Genomic DNA, 26,621 nt, shown 5'->3' on the forward strand with positions numbered 1-26,621 from the left:
TGGGTACAGCGGTGGCATTTGATGGCACATCGGCAGAGTTTGATGGCACATCGGCAGAGTTTTATGGCACAGCGGCAGAGTTTGATGGGCACAGTGGTGACGTTTGATGGTACAGTGGTGGCGTTTGATGGTACAGTGGTGGCGTTTGATGGTACAGTGGTGATGTTTGATGGGCACAGTGGCTATAATTGATGTTTTTTTAAATCGGTTCCTTTATATGCGGCCACCAGAGCAGGACTTAGGGTGGTGGGGGCCCCTGGGCTTTAGTCACTTTCGAGCCCTACCTTCTATACATTATTGTATTTATCGGTGTATAACATGTGTCGGTGTATAACACTCACTCCAAGTTTAGGAGGGAATTATAAGGATAAAAACTTTTAGGAGGGAAGTTTAAGGAAAAAAAATTACATTTAAATGCCCATCAATGCAGCCTTATCAGTGCCCATCTGCAGCCTTGCCCATCCATCTGCAGCCTTGTCAGTGTAGCCTTGTCATTTACAGCCTTGCCCCAGTGTCATTTGCAGCCTTGTCATTGCAGTCTTGAAGTTTAAAAATGGCGCCAGGTCCTCTCGGGTCCTCTCGCAGTCCCGAGCGGAGTCGAGAGTAGCCGTGTGTACTCAGCTTGGCTCATGGTCGCGCCCAGTCCCTGTGTTATATCCATCATAGGGCGGGACTGGCCGTGACTGTGAGCGGAGCCGAGCCGAGCACACTCGGCTATGTATCTCAGCAGGGCCCCCTATTGGGTGGGGCCCATGGGCTTGAGCCCAGTGAAGCCCAATGGTAAGTCCTGCCCTGGCAGCCACCCACTTGGGACTGGGCCCTGGTGTTCCACCATCGGGCTCGGAGAAAAGAGCCCTGTCCGGAGGTCAGGGGGGCCCTCGGGGGGGCCCCTCCAAGGTTTCCTGCATCGGGGCCCTGAAGGTTCTAGTTACGCCACTGACCAAGGGGGCTCCACTTCCCTGCTAGAATGCAGTATACCACAAACCTCTTGTAGAAATGAAACTGATGTTCATTCACTGTACTTTGTTGTCCCACCACATAATGACGTTCATATATTTAATTGAAAATTGATTGGATCGATTGGTATACATTTATGTGGTTTATGTATATAAGACATATATTTAAATACACTTAGCTACTGTGCTTGCATGCTCTTTCAAACACATATAATTATTTCTATAAAGACAAAATTTATAAGATTTCCACTGAGCTTATTCTTTTAACATTTTCCTTCACTTTGACTCAAACCACACATGGTATGGAAACTCTGCTTGCATACACACAAAGCTGATGAGCTATAACTAAAATGGACTATAATGTGATATGAAAGTATAGTTATGAAATCGAGCTTACCAAGACACGTCCTTCCATCTGGTGAAGTCATGAAGCCTTTAGGGCATGAACAGTAGTAACTCCCCATAATATTATGGCAAGATTGTGAGCATGGACTGTTTATGGCACATTCATCATCATCTGGAAGTATTTAATAAATATTTGTCATAAAACCTTTTATGGAAAAGCTTAGATGGCAAACTCTCTGGCTTATACTAAAGTAACTAAATGGTTTTCCACATAACTTCAAGACAAATATTGCCAGAAAGCACTATTATATTAACAATTTATTGAAAGATGTATAAAATGTTAATTCTGCACCCAGAGCCACATTTAAAGAAGTATTTACATATTTAATTTATTCCTTGCAAGCTAATATCTGAAAAATACTGACCAAAATCTTAAGGATTTGTTCACACAGCACTGCATGCTAAAATGCTCAGTATAATGCACTATACACACAGTCGGACATTGCGACAACAAAATCCATCAGATTTTTTCTGACGGATTTTGGCCCAAATTTGTCTTGCATACAAATGGTCGCACAAAGTTGTCAGAAGATCCGATCTTTCAGAATGAGATGACGTAAAACACGTATGACGGGACTATAAAGAGGCCAGTAGCCAACAGCTTTCATCTCGTAATTTATTCTGAGCATGTGTGGCACTTTGTGCAATGGAATTGTCTACACACGATCAAAATTTAAACGATCTGATATTGTTGTCAGAAAATTTAGATCTAGATCTCAAACTTTGTTTGTCGAAAAATCAGATGGAAAAAGGCAGATGGCGCCCACACATGATCCGAATTTCCGACAACACAGTAAGATCGCACACTTTCCGTCGGATAGTCCGACCGTGTGTACAGGGCATTAGAGTGCAGGCTGCTGTCAGATAAGGGCCAGTAATCTGCAGTGATATGTGCATTTTTCTGTGACATTTCATTAATTTCTCTGCATAGCAGTGCAGTGCAGTGAAATGCAGAGCCTTCCAGTGCTCTGCAGTAAATGCTACATGCCTGCATTTTTACCACAGCTTACTGCACTGCACTTCTCAGATGGGTGGCATTGTGACAATTTTTTTCTATGTGTCCTAGTGACGACCTGCATCGATCCAGTGCTATGTGTCCCTAAGGAAGGAAGAATACACTCACCAAGCAGTTTATTAGAAACATCTGTGTACCTGCTTTTATTTCCAATAATTTAATCAGCCAATATTGTAGCAGCAACACAAATGCATAATATAATGCAGAGACAGGCTATATGAGCATTAGTGAGTGTTCACATCAAACACCAAAATGAGGAAAAATGTAATCTCTGATTTTGGCGGTGACATGATTGTTGGTGTCAGACAGGCTAGTATGAGCATTTGTAGATGCTGAACTTTCTAATTTACACAAAATGCTACAAAAACACTCAGTAAGTGAGGTAGCTCTACCTATGCCTTGCTGATGAAAAGTTCAGAAGATTATGTTCTAACTGGTTCAAGCTGACAGAAAAGTTACAGGAACTCAGATAGCTACTCTTTGCAACTGGGTTGAGCAGAAAAGCCTCTCAAAATGCACAACATGCTGAAAGAGTGAAAAATAGGGTACTCAGCGACGGCCGGTTCATAAGGGGCGCAGGGGCTCTGCCCCTCTAAACTCCATATCATGGCTATTAATCTCCATGTGGGGTGCTGGTAACATAGATTTCTACGAGTTTTTTTAAGAACTTGATTAGAGCCTGAGGCTCTAATTGGCTTCAAAAAGGTTGGGCTCGGGGCACAGAGCAATGCGGCCCAAGCCTACCCACTTGGGACATTAGCAAATCAACATTCACTATTGTCTTTCTGCTTCTTCTCCCAGCCAATCAGGACAGGAAGCAGGTTCTAAGACCGGATTGGCAGGGAGGAGAAGAGACCAGATTGGCCTGGAGGAGAAGCCGGGGAACCCACCTGGGACCTGGATGGGGTAAGTGTGGGGCTTGCAGGCGTCGAGCGAGCGAGAGGGTGGGTGGGGTTTGTTTGCCACTCACCCAAAAAATGGAGCACCAGCTGCCACGGATGGTGCTATCCCAAAAAATTACATTTTCTAATAAATTAACTACATAAAAACAACATATGAGTATAATCCATCAAAAATACATACAATTAACAATCTCTTCATGAACAGGGACCATTTAAACACTCACAACTGTAACTGATCTGAAACATACTTTCTGCTTTTCACAAGATAAGACTGAATGAATATCTATTGATAACTCAAATATAACTACATCAATTTTACATAGACCAGTGATGGCGAACCTTGGCACCCCAGATGTTTTGGAACTACATTTCCCATGATGCTCAACTCCACTGCACAGTGCATGAGCATCATGGGAAATGTAGTTCCAAAACATCTGGGGTGCCAAGGTTCACCATCACTGACATAGACCATCAAGAAAAAGAAACCCTTAATTTATGAAGTTGATCAATCTTCACATCTGCTCACCCCAATTCCCACAAACCATTTATGAATCTTAGCCTATAATTCACATAAATGCATGCATCCCCTACACAATCCCAGGAATTCATTAGGACTTGTGCAGGCAGATTTTGCAAAAGTGTCTCTCACGCGTTCTAAAAGTGGGGAAGAGTGTGCCAAATTCATATATTTGTGTAGAACTTGTAGCTGAATTTGGTTCATGCTGCGCTACTTTTAGAATGCATGTAAGACACTTGCAAAATCTGTCAGACCAAGTTTTTCTGCCAAACAGAGTTGGTCACAATTAGCTCCACTTTTACATTTTGTAAATCCGCATTTAATCCGACACAATGTAAAAGTGGCACATTTTAGAGCTATCTGAATTTAATGCACAAGTCGCTGTTAAAACTAAAAGGGTTGCAAATGCTTTTGAATTTAGTGCAGTACATTACCAAAAGGGATTAGAAAAGGTTTTATAAAGGTTTTATTGAATTTCCCCAATTTGTACACAAGCTTCAAACTCAATTTCAAACTGGCAAATGCCGCGTACACACGAGCGGACTGTATGGCGTACTTAGTTCGTCATACAATCCGACGGACAGTCCGTCGTACTTTCCACTGAACGGACTTGACCACACACGGATGCACAAACAGTCCGTTGAAAGCTTGCGCGATGACGTGTACAGCACGTACGACGGGACTAGAAATAGGAAGTCCAAGACACAGCAAAGCACCCTTCCGCCGTGTAAATCCTTTCTGGGCATGCGCCATTCTTAGTCCATCGAACTAGCATACTGACGAGCGGATTGTCTGCTGAAACCAAAGTACGACGGACAGAATTTTGAAAAATCCGAAATTCTTAGTACGCCGGACTGCACGCTGAAAAAGCCCGCGGAAGCCCACACATGAGCGGATTGTCCGCTGAAATGTGTTTCGACGGACTAAGTACGCCATACAGTCCGCTCGTGTGTACGCGGCAAAAGATTCCCATATTATCTGACACAGCATTGGCCTATTTAGCTTCATATATCAGTGATGGACTGTGTAATCTTTCTCATGCTACTTGGACACTTGTTACTGTAGGAAACCCAATCACTAACATCTCAAATAAGCTTTAAAGTATAACTAAATGCAAAAAAAAAATTATTTTAGTTTTACATTAGAGCAGGGAGGGATTAAACAAACGTGTTAGGTTATTATCGCTGTTTGGGAGATTCATCGTCTCTATTTGTATGGTTTATCATTATCACCAAAAGTGATAGGAAAAGAAATACTAAAATTATAGGTTATCCCCAGAAAACAAATAGAGGGGAAATCTTACAATGTTAACACTAGGTCTCATGACCTGAGGGGGCCCTAAGGAATTCCTTTAATTAACAAGGATTTCCTTTTCCTTCCTGTTTTCGCTATGGGACAGGATGTGAATGTACAGTATATCTCCTCAAGGGGACACAGATGGCAAATACTCTATCCAAAATAACAAAATAATAATAATAATAAAAAAATATATATAGTTGTGTAGTTCATTTATTAGAAAATAAACATTTTTGGGATAGTACCACCAGTGGCAGCTGGTGCTCCATTTTTTGGGTGGGTGGCAAATTGCCTAAAGTTTTATTGTACTTTAACAGTTAATGTAATTTATGTATTTATAGTGCTCAATTATAAGGGCTTTTTCAATATTTTTATTTACGTAACTTAAAATAATAATTGGCTGGCATGCCATGGATGTCCTTATTCTGTTGGTCCTGAATTGTCACTCTATAATACATGCTTCTGATAAAGATTTATTTATCAGCATTGGTGTCATTGGGAAGGTTCACTGACCCTCGTTGAGTACTTGTATAGAGCTGCTGCTGGCTGTTGGAATGATTCCCAGCACCTAACAACAGGACATGTCTTGCACCTGCAGGATTACAGAATTTCGTTGAAATACTGGGACAGTTCCACAAGATCTGGGACAGTAGGGATTATGCATTTACAGAAAAAAGCAGCACATGGACATGAGATGGAAGTTATCAGATAAGGCCAAAGACATTATCTCTTGTCTTTGGTGGCAAGCAGTCACATGCTGACTGAGAGTTTCTGGTGGTGGTGATGGTTTAAGAATTTGTGACATAGCTATTGTTCATCCTCCTGATCTGAATGCCTCTTTCTCTAAATCTCATCTCCTCTGCATTGACCGACGATACAAAAGTCAAACGGTCATGTCTGGAATGGAATTTTTCTTCCAATTTTGCTATATTAGTTATAGTGTGGATGTGGTATAAATTTTGAGGAGAATCACAACGCTAAAATGTTTTTTTTTAAATGGTGTGCCCCCCCCAGATCCATACAAAACCTTTATCTGAGCATGTAGCCTGGCAGGCCAGGAAAGGAGGGGGGATAACTGAGCGGGGCGGGGGGGGGGGGGGGGGGGGTTTCTGGGTTTGATTTAGGAGTATATAAAAATTAAAATATATTTATTCTCATTACCTGCACAATAAAGTCCAGAGATGTCGTAACTAAATCCAGGAGGACACTGGTCATCTATGTCACCTGTGGAAAAACATTTTGGTATATGTCAAATGTTAAATGAACAATTATGATTTGAGTAACTACAGTGTGGAAACAGCATAGGTTCCTGCCCCTAATCAATACCTGACATTTTCAGGTCTGGTATGGATTTTGAGGGAAACCCCACCCCAAAATTCAGAAAATGGCGTGGTGTCCCCCCAAAAGATCCTTATCTGAGCATGCAGCCTGGCAGGCCAGAAAATGAGGGGACGAACAACCCTCCCCCCCCCCCCCCGAACCACACCACGTGTCAGGATGGGCATGCCAGTAGACAAGATGACTCCTCTGGATGGACTTCTGTGAACAGGCTGAAACATATTCCCTTTCATGCTCCCAATAATTGGGCACTGGCTAATGCAAATGCGCATGCGTAAACTCGCACACACATGAGCCGTCACCTATTTATGTGTGTGCCGGCACTTGTGTGCAGCTGTGACAGATGTTGGCATCAAACAGGCCTTTCAGGCTTAGTCAGTGCTCAGAATCAGTGCTGCTTTGTCAGCCTCCTGTACCCTGCTTCCAGTTGCTGACTCAGCTTGCCTTGACCATTCTCTGAACTCCCTGCATCGACATTGGCTTGTCCACTGACCTCCGCTTCTGTCTGCTCCTTTGTCTCCTGCTTCACTAATCAGTTCCAGTTCGTGCTTGTTTCCTGACCTTGCTCCTGTCTGTGCCCTGTACTCTATCCATCCCATCTGTGAATGACCCGGTCTACCTGACTCTGCTACTCTGTCTGCTGTCACCAGTACCAGCAGCCTGCCTGCTTGCTGAAGCTATCTTATGACTTTTCCTGCCCAGTGTGGGCACCTGTCCTGCTACTAGCAAGGCCTACAGGCACTTGTGCCACTCTGTACTCCTGCACCTTTTGTCTACACTATCAGTGGTGTAAGAGAGGCCTTCCTCATCATATCAGGCTCTGCTACCAGGCACATGATACCAGGCTTCATGGCTTCAACATGGGGGGGTGCTTTGGGACCCCCTACATGGCTAGGCTCCCAAAAATGCTCACAAATGTGGTTTCACCATACTCAGGCCGCGTACACGCGCGGGGACTGTTCGCTCAACTTTGTTCGTCAAACAGTTTCAGCGGACAGTCCGCTCAAAATTAGCATGGACAGACTTGCCCACACACGACGAACGAACAGTCCGCTGAAACCGTGCGCGATGACGTGAACGGCACGTACGACGGGACTAGAAAACGACGTCCTATACACTGCAATGCAACCTTCGGCGTGTAAATTCTTTCTGAGCATGCGCGAGACTTAGTTTGACGAACAAGCCTACACACGGGCGGACTGTCCGCTCAAACCAAGTTTCAGCGGACAGTTTTTCGGAATTTCCGAAAAACTTTGTTCGTCAGACTGTCCGCTGAAACTGTCCGCTGAAGCCCACACACGAGCGGACTGTCCGCCGAAACACTGTTCAGCAGACAAAGTTGAGCGAACAGTCCCCGCGTGTGTACGCGGCCTCAGAAGAAGAATCAGAATGTATTTTGGGGTGTATTGCCACATTATGTGGTGTTCGCGGTAAATTCGAAAGTCGCGGAACACCATTAAAGTCTATGGGACACTAACAGGAAAAACCAAAAGTGCTCATTTTAAAGGCTTATATGCAAGTTATTGCTATAAAAACTGTATGGGGACCTGGGTATTGCCCCAGTAATGTGATTTTAATAATGCTTAAAGTGAAACAATAAAAATGAAATATTTATTTTAACTGGTTCCAGACCGGCTCCTGTATTTATACGTTGGCAGAATGGCACAGCTGGGCAAAGTAACGTACCCGTACGTTACTTTGAATTTCCTGCCATGCCTGCACGCATGCCTGCCGCAAGCTTCGTGACCGTGCTCTCGGGTCCCGCGGACTTGATCGTGATTGTGTCACGGAGCTCAAGAATGGGGAGATGCCAATGTAAACAGCATTTCCCGTTCTGCCTAAAGACAGCACACTGATCTCCCTGTCATCGGGAGCAGCAATCAGTGTGATGTCACACACAGCCATGCCCGCAGACAGTTAGAAACATGCCCTTAGGATATACGTAACCCCTCCCCGCCCCCTAGTGGTTAACCCCTTCACTGCTAGGTACATTTTACAGTAATCAATGCAATTTTATAGCATTGATCACTGTATTAACGCCAATGGTCCCAAAAATGTGTCAAAATTGTTGATGTGTCCGCCATAATGTCGCAGTCACAATAAAAGTCTCTGATCGCCACCATTACTAGTAAAAAAAATATTAATAAAAATGGCATAAAACTATCCCCTATTTTGTAGACGCTATAACTTTTGCGCAAACCAATCAATAAACGCTTATTGCATTTTTGTTTACCAAAAATATGTAGAAGAATACGTATTGGCCTAAGCTGAGGAAAAAAATTTTTTTTATATATTTTTGGGGGATATTTATTATAGCAAAAAGTAAAAAACGATGCGTTTTCTCAAAATTGTCGCTCTTTTTTGTTTATAGCGCAAAAAATAAAAACCACAGAGGTGATCAAATACCACCAAAAGAAAGCTCTATTTGTGTGAAAAAAAGGACGTCAATTTTGTTTGGGAAACATGTCGTACAACCGCGTAATTGTCAGTTAAAGCGACGCAGTGCCGAATCGCAAAAAACTCTCTGGTCAGGAAAGGGGTAAATCCTTCCGGGGCTGAAGTGGTTAATATCATGCCTGGGGGGTATCCTTAGTATGCCTGTAAAGTAACGCATTGTTCCTGTATTGAGAACAATACCACAGCAAAATGACATTTCTAAAGGAAAAAATCTAATTTAAAACTGCTTGCGGCTGTAATGTATTATCGGAAACCCGGCAATATAGATTAAAATCATTGAAAAAAATGCCATGGGTTTCCCCCAGTCCATTACCAGGCCATTTGGCTCTCGTATGAATATTAAGGGGAACCCCACACCAATTTTTCTTTTTAAATGTGTGGAGGTCCCCCCCAAAATCCATACCAGGCCCTTCAGGGATTTTTGTACTCTTGGGCACGCTCATGACAGCAGCAGCCTTTTGCTCACTTACAGCTCCTTGCATTTTGACATGTAAGTGATACTATTCTGTCTTATTATTGATTAAAGCACTTTTAACTTAGTGGCGCTTTTCTATTTTATTTTTCTTCCTATGACTGAGTTGGATTCCCTCTGGAGAAAAGCAGCCTTCCGTGATAGTACACACATCCATCATCCATCCAGCAAGATTCAGTGATTGGACAATCCCTATATTTCAAAGTACTTTTTAAATATATATTCTTGTGTTTGGACATTGGTCGTATGAAGACTTTCATGCTACTTATATGTATTACATTTATTTTATCCATTGTATTAATTTCATTCTAATTATGTGATTTACATTGGTTTACTGAGCGCCATAGTCCCTTGTTGTTTTTTGAGTATATAATGGATAAGCGTGATGACCCAGTCCCCTGGCCAATCCCCAGACGAAGTCCTATTGTGATGAAACGCGTAGGGTGGACCCTATGACGGTGACGTCATTAAGTTTTTTCCTTTCAGGAAGTGGATGGGCAAGCTAACTAGGAAGTGAAGTGTAGCCAAAGACGGCACCGTGGCCTCGCTGTTTTTTATATTTATTGCTGTAAATTGACTTCTGCGATGTAAGTGTGATTCCTTTTATTAAATAAATTTTTATCAAACGTATTGCACTATGGAAGGTTTTCTTTTCTCTCATTCCGAGTACCACTAGTGATTAGCGACTGTTCCAGAGACTGCATAGGTTTTGGGGAGACCAATTTCCCTACGCTAGGTGAGACTGCTGTGTTCTTTTTACTGCCAGTTTATTGACTGAAATACTAATGGGACTCTGCCTTAGTTTTCATTTTTCATGTGTAAATTATTATTTCTCACAAAAAATCCTTTTTCACAAAATAATTTTTTCACATGATAGTTTCTCACCTGTTATTTGTCATATTATTTTGTATTAGCGCTGCATCTATTTTGGTTAATTTCACCTGTGATTAGGTCACATGAGGGAAAACATTTCTAAAAAATGGCACACTTGCATAAATGTTGTCCAGGTACAAATGGTACCCCATACGGAAGAAGGGTGACAACAAGTCCCACAAGTATCATCTTACCACTGTTCCCCATGTAGTCTGAGCATCCGAGGCACTCCACTTGACTGTCTTTTCCCTCATAAATTCTAAAGCGGTGTGTAAAGCCTGTGGCCCTTTCACAGAGCTTATAAATTTTGACCCCATATCTGGCACAATTGCTGGGGAGATATTGCTGGATTACAAGCCGACAAGTAAAATGCACAAGGGACTTATCTATTCAGATATTTTGTTGGGGCATATACACGCTAGAAAAGCTACAATTTATGGGGAAATTGTGTGAAGTGTTCTTGCCTCCACCTACTGGAGTGGGTGGAGTAACTGGGGGGTCATAATGTTTTGGCTGGTCATAATGTTTTGGCTGGTCATGGGGTTGTCAGCTTTTGTCACCTCACACTCTAGTTTTGAACATTTCGCCATTCATTCCTATGGGACAAATTTTGCTGCAAAAATGCAGATATTTCTTGAACCATTCGGGGAAACGTTCAACAAAGTAATAGCACACCAATCGGGAACAATCTGCACGTTTTGGTATATTACTGTCTATGTAGTGTAAAAGCTCTGGGAGGAGTTAGGGTGGTAAATTTGGCTATAATAATAGTAATATATATGTGAGATAACAGTAAGTGCTCTTGCTATGCAAGAACACTTAATTAACAAATTTCTATGACAGGTCATTTATGAGGGCTGGATTTTGTGGAGCCGATCATAGTCAGGGTCACCCCTGGGAAGTTATTGTCACTGAAATGCATAAAATACATTATTATCTCATCTTTTCCTTGCCATTGCAGCAGACAACATGGCCATATGATTAATCCGGTCTGTGGACCAATATGACTGCAATTCATTCTTTTTTGTAATGCCCATGTCAAGGGTTAGGCCCAATAAAGTTTTACATTTGGAAACCGTGATAGGTTTCCACTCCAATGGCCTGGCAATGTATGAACTTTAGTTGGTGGTGATGTACTGTAAGACATAAACATTACTTTGGTCGACAATTGAATTCTAGAAGTCTTTGGTGAAAAACAGCTCAAAAAAGTCAAGGGGCATTGCTAAGTTGGCTGTTTCCACCAGAACCCTGGGCTGGGCTGAGAATGGGGGAATAATGGGTGCTGCTGAATTTGGGATCAGTCAATTAAGGTTTGCAAACATCTCTGAAAGGCTACTATGGGCTCTATGGCCCTGTGCTCAAATTCCTAGTGGCTGAGGTTGCATTGTACTACTAGTGCTAGCTACCTCACAAACTTATACTTCACTGCTAAGGATATGCTCAGGCGTGTTCGCATGGTCCACATGCAGAGCCCGCCAGGAAGTCGGTGCAGCGCTGCACTAATCACAGGCAGTGAGACATTTCCCACAATGCACGGCTGCAGAGATAGGGCAATTTCTCACTGCCTGTGATTAGCGCAGCACTGCACCAACTTCCTAGCGGGCTCTGCATGTGGACCATGCGAACACGCCTGAGCTCATCCCTATTCACTGCTGGTGCTCACCACTTCCCCATGAAATACAGTAGTGCTGGTATATAAAAGGCAAGGATATACCATGCTGCTGGTGTTTGCCAGATCACCAAAAAGTAGTGCAGCACCATTACTTGCACTCTGCTGCACCTGAGCATAATTATTGTTTTCAGCACTTCAGCAACATGTGGTCGGGTATGCCTGTTTTTAGCAGGGGCATCTTCACCATCACCCAAGCTAGCTGTCAGGGTGCCACTGCTTTCAACAGGTACATATTCAGAACTTGATTCTGACAGTGAGATCTCCCCTTCACTCTCATCTGTCATGCTCAAAATCCTGTATGTCTCCTCGCTACCTTTTCTTAGACATTTTGAGCACTAACTTACAGGTACCTAATGGTAATTATGGGAAAAAGGGCTCATGGCTAGCAATCAGGGACTGCTTGCATGCTAGAAATAAACTGCTAGTGCTAGCATAGATCAGGCCTGATCTTGCTAACACTGTGGTTTTGAGGACAATGTACAGTATCAGAGGTGGCAGTGATAAGAAAAAATACTCTCTCCACTTGCTGGGGTGGGGGGGGGATGGGCTAAACACAAGTGCTGGCAATGATCAGGGGTGATTCTGCTAACACTGCATTTTTTTTAGGACATTAATATAGTTCTGACCGTGACTAGGATACTAATCTGGACAGACACTATACGGGTAATGACAGTGATTACCAACTTATAGTGCGACTGTGATAGTGTGGAGGGCAATCAGGGACTGGTGCTGACACTGGCTGACTTTGACTGACACTGTCTTATGTCACTAATAACACTAATACAGTGATTGGTGATAATACTGTATGCAGTCACTGTACTAATGACACTGGCTGGGTGATAGGGGTGATCAGGAGGGCTATTAAGGGGTTAATTGTATGCCTAACAAGTATATGTGTGCTGATTTTACTCACAGACTGGCTGGCCTTCCTTGCTGATCTGAACAGTGAGTGAAATCAGGGAGAAGAAACACACACACACTAACACGCACAGATCTCTGTGCTGTGGTTGGACACAGCCATCAGCAGGTTCACAGCCAAAACCATTAGTTAGTATGCTGACAACCTCAACAAACCACAGTATGAGAACCCAACAAGCAGAAAGAAAACAAAACAAAGAGGGCACTGTATTATGTGAGGTTAGTGTGGTGATCTCCCCCACTGAGTCTTTTCAACAAAAGCTAGTTGTTGGACTGGGTTCTAAGGGACAGGCAGCTGTACACACTGTCCAAATGTTGGCTGGTTCCTGCTGAACAGGCCCATATTTGGACTGTGTGTACCCAGTATTAAGGGTACACCCTGCCAACTGCTACTATTCCAAGCAGTATCTCAGTAGACAATAGTGGCATTCTTACTGAACAAATATGAAAAAACTATGAAAAGTGCTACCCTCACAATTTAAAAAAAAGTACACTATTTTTAAAAGGTAGGAGGAACAAGAGCAGCTTAGCAGGTTCAAACACTGAGCAACAAAGGATAGAGTGCCACATACAAATCATATGTAATATATGAAGAGCAGAACCGTTTCTGAATTGTGTTTAATGCAACAGTTTCTTGTTTCAGCTGTAAGTCATACCTTTGGAGATGAAAGCATGCATTTGAAAGCTTAGAGTTTCTTCTAATGGGTTGTAATCCGTTCCTATGGAAGACACATGCAAAGTCTCCAACATGACAGGCATTTTTCCGTGGCTGGGGTCATAGCCGACAGTGTGATTCCAGGTGTATGGCACACTCACTTCATCCAGATAGAACATTCTTGTTGAATATGCATAAAGGTGTCCAAGGCCAGTCTGGACATAATCCTCTGTGTAACCCTACCAAAAAAAAAAAATCACATTGTAAAGCCTTGTGCAAGCTGTTGGGGCTATACAAATCCTGTATTATAACAATAATTATGATAATATTACGAGGAAATGTGTACATAACGGAAGAAAAAACATATGAACTACTGTATATGTATTGCTTTTTTCAATGTTCTACATATATGTGAATATTTGTGAATGTACACAGTAAAATAGACTTTATAGGTCAGAAGACACAAACATTTGTCAGCCTGTGATCCACATTAATGTATGAAAGAGCTGATGAGTATTAATAATAATATATAATGATTATTATAATATTACTAATAATTATTATTAATAATAATAATAATAATAATAATACATGATTAAATATTTTGTTGAAATTATGTTGGGTAATATTGTGCCACATGTGTGTTCATACAGTACCTGCTGAGAGGACTTTTGAGCACTAGCACTGATAGCAATGACCCATGTGTATTTATCAAAACCATTGATTGGTGTATTGAAATATTTAGTTATTGCTTAAAAAGTGGTTGAAATCTTTATAGTTACAATTATCTGTTAATTTCACCTTTAATTTGATGTTAGTAGAAATAGGTAACTGAGGAATATATCCTTTCACCACTGTGTCCACCAAGAGGAAGCCATCAGCATCAAGACCGCGAGAATTGTGAGTGATTCTCATGATTTCTCCTGTATGATTGCATAAGCCATAAATAGATTATCAAGTAACACCTTACATTTTAATTTATATTACTTAAAAACAAATTATAACATTTTGATGGCATCTGTTTGTATGCTACAATGTGTGGGAGGGGTAAGAGGTGCTTGTTATTAACAAAACGTTTTTTTTTTTTTGAATGATGTGATGTAATGATAAATGTAACTGAAAAGGTTTACAGTTGATATAAAAAAAAGTTTAAATAGGAAAATACAAAACCAATCTGCTAATTACTCTTCATTCTTGTCAGTTAAATGTGTGACTGTTTATCCACTGACCTGTTGCAAATTCCACTTGAGTTTCTCTTATAAATTCACCACCCGTCAGAGTAAATCCATTTACTGCTTCTCCTCTTTCTGTTGCTACTGTCCAGTATATGGGATTCAATAAAGATGCAAGATTCCTCATAGAAGAGCCTACAATGTATAACATGTCCAAATAAGTAAACACAATATGGATGCCTTCATTTATTGAATTAACTGCTTCATAACTATTACACAAATGTGCAGCACAAAGGACATCTTGCCACCTAGTCTCTTAGGTCTTTATAAGAGCCAATTAGATAATTAGGTAAAACAAGGAAAGTTCCTGATGGTGACCCAAGTGAAAAGCTCACAGACTGTGAGATGTTGATCTGACAATCAAATTATGTAGACCAAAAGCTATGCTGGAGAGCTAGGGATCCATCTGTTGTAATCCCATCCAAAGTGCGGTGTTCAATATAGAAAATGTTGCTAATTATGTCAGCATCTGTTAGACATAGTTATTGGATAGATGAAAAAAGTTGGCTACACAGCTGATCATCAGGTGCAAAAAAACGGATCTCCCTCTGACGGTGGCCAGTGCTGCTGCTAGTTGCCAATCACCCACAATTGCATCCTTCTCCCCCTGCCAACAGGACAAGAAGGTTGAGCAGCTTCATCTCTCCTCCCTTCCACTGTGACAATGGCTCCACTGGATTTCTGGGCACTTCTCTCGTCAGTGTGCAGCTCTCAGTTTCCCCTCGTGGTTCCCTTTGGCTCAACAGCCCCCACTTCTACCTTGGCCAAGAGAGGGTTGGAGGACCCATCCATTCAGGTCTGTCTACCTAAAGATGGCTGTTTTGCTTCGCCTTGACAGACACCTTCTTGTTTTATGGTACATCTTTTTGCATTTATCTATTAACTATCTTTAATAAATGCTGACATTATTTACAACATTTTCTATATTGAACACTGCAATTTGGCCATGATTACAACAGATGGATCCCTAGCCCTCCAGCATAGCTTTTGGTCTATATAATTTGATTGTGTGATCAACATCTCACACTTTACCGTTGGTCACCATCAGGAACTTTCCTTGTTTTACCTAATTATCTAATTGGCTCCTATGAGGACCTAAGACACTAGGTGGTAATATATCCATTGAGCTGGACATTTGTATATGTGTTATATTGGTATCAGTCCCGACTCCATGGACATTCCTGCTTCAGGTTACATACCCTGGACTCTTAGTGTGACAGGGCTGAATGTGTTGCACTAATTCCCCCCCCATGGGTTGGGTTTTGGTTTGTGCTTCATACTTCATAACTATGACTACTTTGCATTGTTACCACAAGCAAAAAAAAAAAAAAAAATGCAATTTTTCAAAGTGTAGATTCAAGTACTAATAAGATTTTACAAATGTGTGTATTAACACAAAAAATATGCTATTTTGTTTCAGGTATTATTTCAGGTATTACAGACAAACTTTATGTGTATTAATCACACCTTGATATAAAAATGCACATATTATTTTCTAAAGTGCATTTATGTTTTCAGGCCCTTAATATACATAAAAGGTCTTAAAATCATAATATCACCGCAAGTTTTGCTAATAATACCCCATTTCCAATTGCTGACATCTAAATGCATACATTCAGAAATGAATCATGTATCAACCTTTTTTTTTACTTTGTGTCATTGTACAATTGTTTTGTAAAATTAAAAAATATATATATATATATATATATATATATTTTTTGCAAAATGTCTGAGAATTTTTTTGCTAGTTCATACCCAGACATTTCTGCCCTATGTATAATGACACCACATGTACCATACATCCGGTAAGGTCCATAAAATGTACAGAACACAGAATTAGCTCCTTCTCCCTGAAAAACTAACTTCATCTAGAAAGGGATATAATGGTATGGTAATATTAATTAAGGTAATATTAAAGGGGTTGTCAAGTCATAAGGTTTTTTATCTTAATGCATTATGCATTAATTAAAAAAAAAACTGTTTGCAGCAGCCCCCCTTAGCCCCCCTCTGCAGTAATACTTACCTGAGCCCCAACTCTGTCCAGTGATGTCCACAAGTGTTTTAGCCATCCTAGACTCTCCCTCCTGATTGTCTGAGACACAGCAGTGGGAGCCAATGGCCCCTAATACTTACCTGAGCCCCATCTCTGTCCAACAAATGTCCACAAGTGTCTCAGTCATTCAAGAATTTCCCTCCTGCTGCTGCCCCGCTGCTGTCAATCAAAGTCAGCTAGCCAATCAGGAGAGAGAGAGGGGGTGTGGACAGGGCTAAAGTTCCTTTTCTGAATGGATACAGGGAGCTGTGACTTGGCTTGGGTGCCCCCATAGCAAGCTGCTTTCACTCAACAGCAAGGGGGGTGACAGGAGCACAGAAGAGGGACCCGAGAAGAGAAGGAGCCAGGCTGCGTAAAATTGTGATATCTTGCTTTTTGCTGAATGTAAGTTAAATTAAACAATAAAGGCTAAAAAAAAATAGGGAACACTCAACTATAACCCCAAACCTAATAAATCCCTTACTTAATCTTACTTAAACTCTACCAAACAAGGCTATTTCTACACATGAGACAAAGATTTTTGGTATGAAAATTAGGCAAACACACATTTGTCCCCAAGGGACCTGTTTCTATGGGTAGCATAACTCTTTATACTAACCCTAACAAAATATACTGTAACTCACTAAAGATAAATGGAGGGAAAATAACATTTACACCTGGTTCACATCTGTGCAGGTTTGCAGTCCACATTTGCAAGGGCATGGCAGCCCATTTATTTGCCCTGTAGGTTGAGATATGTGAGGGTGCTGTTAAGAATGAATGGCAGCCTCGGGCATCTCTGATTCCCACACCCGCAGCCACCTGCAACAGCGTGAACCAAGCCTTAGGCACATTAGAAAGGATGCTATGTAGAGTGGTTGGTTCACTGTAAAAAAACACTGGTCTCTTTATCTCTGCAGTCTGTCAAAGAAAGAGATGAAAGAGACAATGCTCTGTATTGACTATGCTAATGTTCTTTTTGATTAAATAAAGTAATCTGTTGCCTGAAGCCTCTCTCATTGGTTGCCAATGAGACTGAGGCTTTTAGTAACTTACAAATGTCTGCATTGGGAGAGCAGGTAAGAACAGAGTTCAAGGGGGAAAGTTAGGCAGAAACTGTTGCAAGCCTGCATTGTAGAATAGGTCATAGCTCTACTGCCCATGGTTGTTAAAAACTTAGACTGCATTCACAGCTGAGCGTAGCGTCTTTTTCACACTTTTTTGTGTGTTTGTATGCAGCATTTTTGGGCTTTGACGTTTTTTTATTAGCCAATAGAGAAAACTATTATCTGTTGCATCATTTGTTGCTAGATATTTCAACTTTTTTAGCATTTCCATTAGCTTTTATTTCTTCTTTTATTATTATTTCTTTATTATAATGTTTTTTAGTTAGGGTAAGGGGTTCAAGTTCAGTTTAGGTTAGGGTTAGGATTAGGAGTTGGAGTTAGGGTTATTTATTATTATTTTATTTATTTTTTATGTTATTTTATTTATTATTATTATACGAATAATATACACTGCACCTAAAGTGCCTCTGCCCATTGAAATTGATGGGCATCGCCACCAAAGGGCCTGCAAAGTGCTTCGGCAACAGCACTTTGCAGGCACTTTTAACCATTTTTCGGCCACTGGCGGGGGTTAAAAGCGCTCCACAAGCGGCCGAAGAGTCCCACTAAAATGACTGTAAAATGCCGCTAAAAATACAGGCGCTTTACCACCGACGTCCCCCAGTGTGAATGTGTCTTAAACATTGTACTTTTTTAAGGAAGGAGAACCTTCCATGGAAATTAATCTACCTTTTAATGTAAGATAAATATTTTACAGTTTGGTTATGAATATCTCTGCATATTACTTTTTTTATAGGACATTCAGTCCATGCTTAAATTTTTTTTTATAAACTGCCCCTTGACCCAGCCAGATTTCATCTCTACCATTATACCATTCCACTGTAGACCTACAAAAACTCAGTTCTGCCTCATTAACTTAATGCAGCTAAAAGCTGCATCCCTGGACTTTGGATGCAGTCCCGCTTTCCTTCTGTGGCAAAGTGGTTGGCTAAGGTAGTATAAATAAACAGAATGGAAGATTTGATTTCAGTGGACAGGGATACACGTGATACATTTCTCAAGAATTGGTTCTATTGGCACAATTTCAAATACTTGGATGAATACAAAGCCATTCTGGATCATTCAGTTACCGTATGGCCATCAGTGGAAACTGCCAGACACTGAGAGGGCGGAAGACTTACTAGTCCCCCCCACCTTTTTGTTTTTGTTTTTGCTGGTCCCTTCATTCCTATGTTCTTTTCGGCTAGTGCTGAGATATAATCAAATATTAGCTTAGATTCTCATTTTTTTTCCTCCTAAAACTTGAAAAGTTTTCACTGAATGTACGCCAACATCTGGAATCTTATGTCATGACCCCATTCAGTCTTGTATGGTCAACATCTGGCACCTTAATTCTACGGAACCATCCATGTGTATACCATTATATACTTGTGTTACTTGCCAACCTGCTTGCTTGCTCTTTTATTTAATTTATGTACTATGTGACATATACTGATTTTCTTAGTCTGCATTTCCCTTTCTTATAAACAAATAATTTACAAAGAAATGTAATAAAGACTTACCCAGACTTGTAGGGATGTTTGTGAATGTTGCTTTTATTGTACTAGCATGTGATTCAGAATTGTTGGAAACAGAACCATTTAGCTGTGCAATGTGAAGGTCAACATCATTAATGGTTCCTGATAACGTTCCTCTGAGAGACTGAACTCCTCCTAGCCAATACAAAGGAGACGCAGAGAGGTAAACATAAAATATAGGGCAACACCAGACTCACAGTTAAACACAGTTGAAACACACACACATGTACAGTATATATATATATATATATATATATATATATATATATATATATATATGTAAGCTCTAACGAGCAGGGCCCTCTTATTCCTCTTGTGCCAAATTGTAATGTAAATGTAATGTCTGCCCTTATGTTGTAAAGCGCTGAGCAAACTGTTGGCGCTATATAAAACCTGTATAATAATAATAATATATATAATGTATCATATATATATACATACAGTATATTAGATTTCATGCTTTGCATTACATTATTTCATCAGAAAGAACCGCAGAGGAAACAAGTAGTGGAAGACTTCCTCTGCCAGCTTCTATACTTACAGTGCCTGAACTCATGCAGTGCTAGATCTTTGTGGATGACATTCACAAAACAGGAGATCTACATGCCTCAGGCCGCTTCTTTTATGCCATGCCTCACCTCCCTGTCACGGTACCCTCTTGTATGAACTTGTGTAGGGAAAAATGTATAGCTTGGCTAAAGCAAAAGGGGAGATTTCTGGGGTCCCTTGTCTTCCAAAAAACTGTAAGTTTCTGGGTCTTTAAAAGGCAGGTCTTAGGTGGTTGCATGGGAATGACTCGGGAAGGGGTCTGTAGTGTTTTGGTGGCTGTATGGGGAAGAAGGACACTATCTTTGGTGGCTGCATGGGAAATGTGACAGTATCACAGTGTCACGTGTCACCTTTCTATGTGCAACCAATACAGTCTCACCCCCCCCCCCCCACCCCTGCAGCATGCCTCAAATTGGGGAAGAAAGAAGGGGCGGCTTGGACTATGGACTATTTATTTGCATTTTTAAGGCTAAGGACAGTGTTAACCAGTGTGTTTCATAAAGCAGTCCATTCAATGTAATGCAATGCACCACAACACGCAGATCAACATCAAAATAACATTTGCGCATTGTAGTTTATCCACAATAAACAAATTAAGTAAAAAAATGTGTCTCTGCCAGTAAATTTCATAATTTGTGCTAGTAAAAAATTTCTGTTTGTAAATGTTTACATTCTGTCAGTAAATTTCACTTCAGGGGGTTGGCAACACTGATATCAAGGGGTCTATATATATAACAGTCATTGTGCAGATGTGCCAAATATTTGCACAGCCACTGGGAAAATTGCAATACATCCTAAATTGGCAATAATGCATTTTTTTCCAGGAATACCTCAATAAGGAAAAAAATTTATTGGAGCCAGTAGATGGTGCTGGCAATATATGAATCACACATTACAGAGAAAGTATAGCAATTTTCATACACATATGCCCAACAAACATTTTATATGTAGATCCCTAAGTGTTTGTTGTTGCTTTGATATCTGTCCTGGCATATGCAGTAATACTGTTCAGATTTCATGGCTTTCTATTCTCTGCTAAGTTTATAGGGGCCCCAGCTGTATGATGTGGAAGTGCAAAAAATATATGTTTAAAGTAGAACAAAACTCTCTCAATCAGCATTAACTTTTTTTTATCCATATGCTACTAGTCTTTGTAAATAAATAAGGAGATATATGATTTTTTGTATTTTTTGTATATCTGGTGAAGGGGAGGAGGGACTCTCTGTGAGTCACTGGGAGACTAAGCTAGCCACTCCCACCTCCTCCACAGCCCAGCGTTCCAGTGAGCACTGGAGGGGCAGAGCAGAGAGCTGGTGACTAAAAATCATGGCTCTCTGCTCTGAGCCGATCGTCGCTCTGAATCGATCTGCTCCGGCTGCAATAATAACGTTTTTAAAAGGCTTTATTAAAAGAATGTAAAAACCACTCACATGATACAAGAGTCTCCCCGACACTAAGGTATAAAAGCTCTCCTGTAATTGTCGATTATCTCTGGCTGCAAACACAAGCTGCAAACTAAGCATGGTGATGTCAGCATCCTAGCACCACCCTACCCATTTCATCATTCAATGTCCTCCCGCTCCATTAGGACATCAAATGATGAAACATGTAGGGTGGGGCTAGGATGCTGACGTCACCTTGCTTGGTTTGATCCTACTCGCAACTTGTGTTTGCAGTCAAAGACAATTGAAAATTACAGGAGAGCTTTTATACCTTAGTGTTGGGGAGACACTTGTATCATGTGAGTGGTTTTTACATTCTTTTTTATGAAGCCTTTTAAAAACTTTATTATGCCACTGAAGCCTTCCTTCTTTTGTTTCACTTTATGTGTGGCAGTGATCTACATGAGAGTCTATGATTGCAGAGATAAGAGGTGGGAACCAATACCTTGGAGATTTAACCCTTTGGAGATTTATTTAAAAAGCACAGCAGCTGGTTTATAACTCATCATAGTGTGGATGGTGACGGATCACATTGGGTGTCACTTTTGGTGTTTTAAACACAGTCTAAGAATATTTCTTCCATATCCCCTTACATTGGATTCTTTGAAAAAACTTTTTCTTTTTCCCTGGATCACTGGTTGAGTATTATCAATGGACTAATATATTGCATTTGCACTTTTTTCTCATATAGCACCATTTTTAGTAGTTTCCTTTTTTTTTGTGATTCTTGCACTGTATATATACTTTTTTTGATTCAGTACTATTTTTTATTCTTTTCATAACAGTAAAAGTTATACATTTATACATACATTTTATTCCAGATACATAATCTTACTTCTAACATTCACCCACCCCAAAAAGCTGAACAAAAAAAAAAGGAAAACAAAAAACACAACCACAAAAAATTTCCTCCCCCTACTGTATCCCCCCCCCCCCTCAGCCCCAGAAGCCCTCCCTCATCCTCCCATCCTCTCCCAATATTAACCCTCTCCCATATTAGTTCATCTTTTATTTTCATTGTCCCAGGCCTTTACCCAGCTTTTCCAGATAGCATCAAATTTGTCTCTGCTCCCTCTATGTGTATAAATAAATTCCTCCTTTATTATAGTTTCTTTTATTTGTGTTCTCCATTCTTCGACCTCTCTGCTCTTCCTCATAGTTTGCGTTATTCCATATTGGTGTATAGGAAGTATAACCTGTAATAGTAGTAATTTTTTTATTGCTAGCCATTCCTTATTCAATAGCTCACCTGTCATGAATAGGGATGGCCTTGCGGTTCGCCCGGCGGTCAGTTTGCGGTGAATTTTGCGTGTTCGCAATTCGCCAAGCCGGCGGACTTCTGACGCTGTTCGCGCGGCGGACATATGCATTTACATTGTGAAAGAACTTTGACCCATGATGACACATTCATCATAGAGTACAGGACAGCCAATTGAGACATTTCAGCATATGGACAATTGGACATTCCCCCTACCTTATAAATAGACCTCATCTGGCGGCCATTTTACATTCTGTCTTTTGTCAGTGTAGGGAGAGGTTGCTGTGTGGAGCAGGGACAGACTGTAGTGACACAAATCACTAGCTATTAGGTCCACAAAAGTCTTTTTAAGGACTGATATAGGTGTACAGTATATAGGGTTATGGTACACTGCTGCTGACTGCTGTGCTGCTGATTGCTGAGTGCACTGCTGACCGATTCTGCAGCTGTCTTTTGTCAGTGTAGGGACAGGACGCTGTGTGGAGCAGGGACAGTCAGTTTAATCACTAGCTATTACTATTAGGTCCACAAAGGTCCTTTTAAGGACTGGTATAGGTGTACAGTATATAGGGTTGTAAACCTATAATATACTTCCTTTCAAATATAGAAAGCCTATTATACTTGACTGCTGAGCTGAGTGCTGATCGATTCTGCAGCTGTCTTTTATCAGTGTAGGGACTGAGGGACAGTCTGCAAATCACTAGCTACTAGGTCCATAAAGGTCCTTTTAAGGACTGGTATAGGTGTACAGTATATAGGGTTGTACACGTATAATATACTTTCTTTCAAATATAGAAAGCCTATTATACTTGACTGCTGAGCTGAGTGCTGATCAATTCTGCAACTGTCTTTTATCAGTGTAGGGACTGAGGGACAGTCTGCAAATCACTAGCTACTAGGTCCACAAAGGTCCTTTTAAGGACTTGTATAGGTGTACAGTATATAGGGTTCTGGTACACTGCTGCTGACTGCTGTGCTGCTGATTCCTGAGTGCACTGCTGACCGATTCTGCAGCTGTCTTTTGTCAGTGTAGGGACAGGACGATGTGTGGAGCAGGGACAGTCAGTTTAATCACTAGCTATTACTATTAGGTCCACAAAGGTCCTTTTAAGGACTGGTATAGGTGTACAGTATATAGGGTTGTACACGTATAATATACTTTCTTTCAAATATAGAAAGCCTATTATACTTGACTGCTGAGCTGAGTGCTGATCGATTCTGTAGCTGTCTTTTATCAGTGTAGGGACTGAGGGACAGTCTGCAAATCACTAGCTACTAGGTCCACAAAGGTCCTTTTAAGGACTGGTATAGGTGTACAGTATATAGGGTTCTGGTACACTGCTGCTGACTGCTGTGCTGCTGATTCCTGAGTGCACTGCTGACTGATTCTGCAGCTGTCTTTTGTCAGTGTAGGGACAGGACGATGTGTGGAGCAGGGACAGTCAGTTTAATCACTAGCTATTACTATTAGGTCCACAAAGGTCCTTTTAAGCACTGGTATAGGTGTACAGTATATAGGGTTCTGGTGCACTGCTGCTGATTGCTGAGTGCACTGCTGACCAATTCTGCAGCTGACTTTTGTCAGTGTAGGGACAGGAGGCTGTGTGGAGCAGGGACAGTCAGTTTAATCACTAGCTATTACTATTAGGTCCACAAAGGTCCTTTTAAGCACTGGTATAGGTGTACAGTATATAGGGTTCTGGTGCACTGCTGCTGATTGCTGAGTGCACTGCTGACCAATTCTGCAGCTGACTTTTGTCAGTGTAGGGACAGGAGGCTGTGTGGAGCAGGGACAGTCAGTTTAATCACTAGCTATTACTATTAGGTCCACAAAAGTTGGTAAAGTGGTGTGTGACAACGGTGCGAATCTGCTTAGTGCATTGAAACATGGCAAAATTACACACGTGCCATGCATGGCACACGTATTAAACTTGGTCATGCAGCGATTCATTGTCCAATACCCTGGGGTCCAGGACATCTTGCGGCAGGCAAGGAAAATCTCGGCCCATTTCAGAAGATCTTACACGGCCATGGCTCGCCTTGCTGACATTCAGTGGCGACACAATCTGCTGGTCAGACGTCTTATTTGCAATTGCCTGACGCGATGGAACTCAACCTTCTATATGCTTGATAGGCTGCTCCAGCAGAAACTTGCAGTTAACGACTACCTGTACGAACTCTGCGGCAGAACAGGTTCTGGGAGCTTGGTTTTTTTCACCGCGCCAGTGGCTGCTCATGCGCGATGCATGCAAACTTCTGCAGCCATTTGATGAGATCACCAAACTGATCAGTCGCAGCCATCAGTGACATGGTACCTTATACCTTCTTTATGGAGCGTGCATTGCATCGTGTCATTGATCAAGCCTTGAAGGAGCAGGAGCAGGAAGATGAGGAAGTCGCAATGCTGGATGAATTCCCAGGGGGGTTACTCTATCTGAGACAAGTCAACAACAACAGGAGTCTGAAAAAGGAGTCAGAGGAGGATGGTGCCGGGGCGGATGAGGAGGAGCAAGAAGAGCATGCTTTAAACCTTTCTGGGATCCCTGTTGTTTGTGCGTGGATGGGGAGAGGAGAACGAGGAGGACGACATTATCCTGGATGATAAGCAGGAGCCAGGCCACCACATCACTTCCAGTTTAGTGCATATGGGGGCCTTCATGCTCCAGTGTTTTAACAGGGACCCCTGTATAAAAAGCATAAAGGTCAAGGACCAGTACTTGGTGGCAACGTACTTAGACCCCCGGTGCAAACACAAAATGGCGGAAATATTACCACCTTCACAGAGGGCTGTCAGAATTGAGCACTTCCAGGCCTTGCTTCGAGAAATGCTGCATTCTGCTTTTGCGTGCGCTGGCAGAGGAGGAATTCCCACTCCCAGAGAAAGAGTTGCGGGTACCAATCCAACAGTGCCTGCAAGAAGAGGGTGGTTTGAAGAGGTGTTGGTGACTTCTGATATGAGGTCATTCTTTCAGCCAACCCATCGACAGGTCTCATCCGGATCCAGCATTAGGGAACGCCTAGCCTGACAGGTGTCCGAATACATCGGGTTAACGGCCGATGTGGACGCTCTGAGGAGTGATGAATCCCTGGACTACTGGGTGGGCAGTCTTGACCTCTGGCCAGAGCTTGCCCAATTTTCAATCGAACTGTTGGCTTGCCCCTCATCCAGTGTCCTGTCCGAAAGGACTTTCGGCGCAGCAGGGGGGATCGTGACCGATAAGCGCACTCACCTAGCTCATGACAGTGTTGACTACCTGACATTTATAAAAATGAATGAGGCATGGATCTCGGAGGAACTCAACACATGTGACCAGTAGAGCATGTATATTTATATTTATATTTATGTATATTAATCGAGCACACAGGCCTTTTTTCTACCTTTGGCTCACTTCCTTGTACAAAAAAAAGCACACCGTACTATATGCCCGTACCCTCCCGTTTGAGGTTGAGTGGTGTCATATTTTTGGGTCCCGCAGCGAGTTACTGGTATCAGTGCTGCTGTCAGTGCTCTCTATCTCGGTGCTGGTGTCAGTGCTCTCTCTCTATCTCGGTGCTGGTGTGGTCTCAGTGCTCTCTATCTAGGTGCTGGTGTGGTCTCAGTGCTCTCTATCTCGATGCTGATGTGGTCTCAGTGCTCTCTATCTCACTGCTGGTGTCAGTGCTCTCTATCACGGTGCTGATGTGGTGTCAGTGCTCTCTATCTCACTGCTGGTGTCAGTGCTCTCTCTCTATCTCGGTGCTGGTGTCAGTGCTCTCTCTCTATCTCGGTGCTGGTGTGGTGTCAGTGCTCTCTATCACAGTGCTGGTGTCAGTGCTCTCTATCACGGTGCTAGTGTCAGTGCTCTCTATCTCGGTGCTGGTGTCAGTGCTCAGTCTCTATTGCGGTGCTGGTGTCAGTGTTCTATCTCAGTGCTGGTGTCAGTGAGGGAGATAGCAGCGGAGAAGCCAATCAGCAGGCAGTGCCAGCACCATAGCTGAGGATCAGCAC

The 26,621-nt window shown here is 41.8% G+C and overlaps 1 protein-coding gene across 1 annotated transcript in view; it reads right to left on the reverse strand.

Annotated features, from left to right (window-relative positions):
- HMCN1 (hemicentin 1) overlaps positions 1 to 26,621 on the reverse strand; it is a 457,974-nt gene that overhangs the window by 45,094 nt on the left and 386,259 nt on the right. The window contains exons 94-99 of the mRNA XM_077452653.1: positions 19,370 to 19,519; positions 14,706 to 14,843; positions 14,278 to 14,399; positions 13,478 to 13,715; positions 6,253 to 6,315; positions 1,354 to 1,473 (exon numbers count right to left, since the gene is read on the reverse strand). Of these exons, the coding sequence (XP_077308779.1) occupies positions 1,354 to 1,473; positions 6,253 to 6,315; positions 13,478 to 13,715; positions 14,278 to 14,399; positions 14,706 to 14,843; positions 19,370 to 19,519 (831 nt within the window). The remainder of the gene's footprint in view (positions 1 to 1,353; positions 1,474 to 6,252; positions 6,316 to 13,477; positions 13,716 to 14,277; positions 14,400 to 14,705; positions 14,844 to 19,369; positions 19,520 to 26,621) is intronic.

Source organism: Lithobates pipiens, unplaced genomic scaffold (genome assembly GCF_037356315.1).
Source record: "Lithobates pipiens isolate NorthernLeopardFrog02 unplaced genomic scaffold, aLitPip1_a1.2 Scaffold_23, whole genome shotgun sequence".
Classification (NCBI taxonomy): Eukaryota; Metazoa; Chordata; class Amphibia; order Anura; family Ranidae; genus Lithobates; species Lithobates pipiens.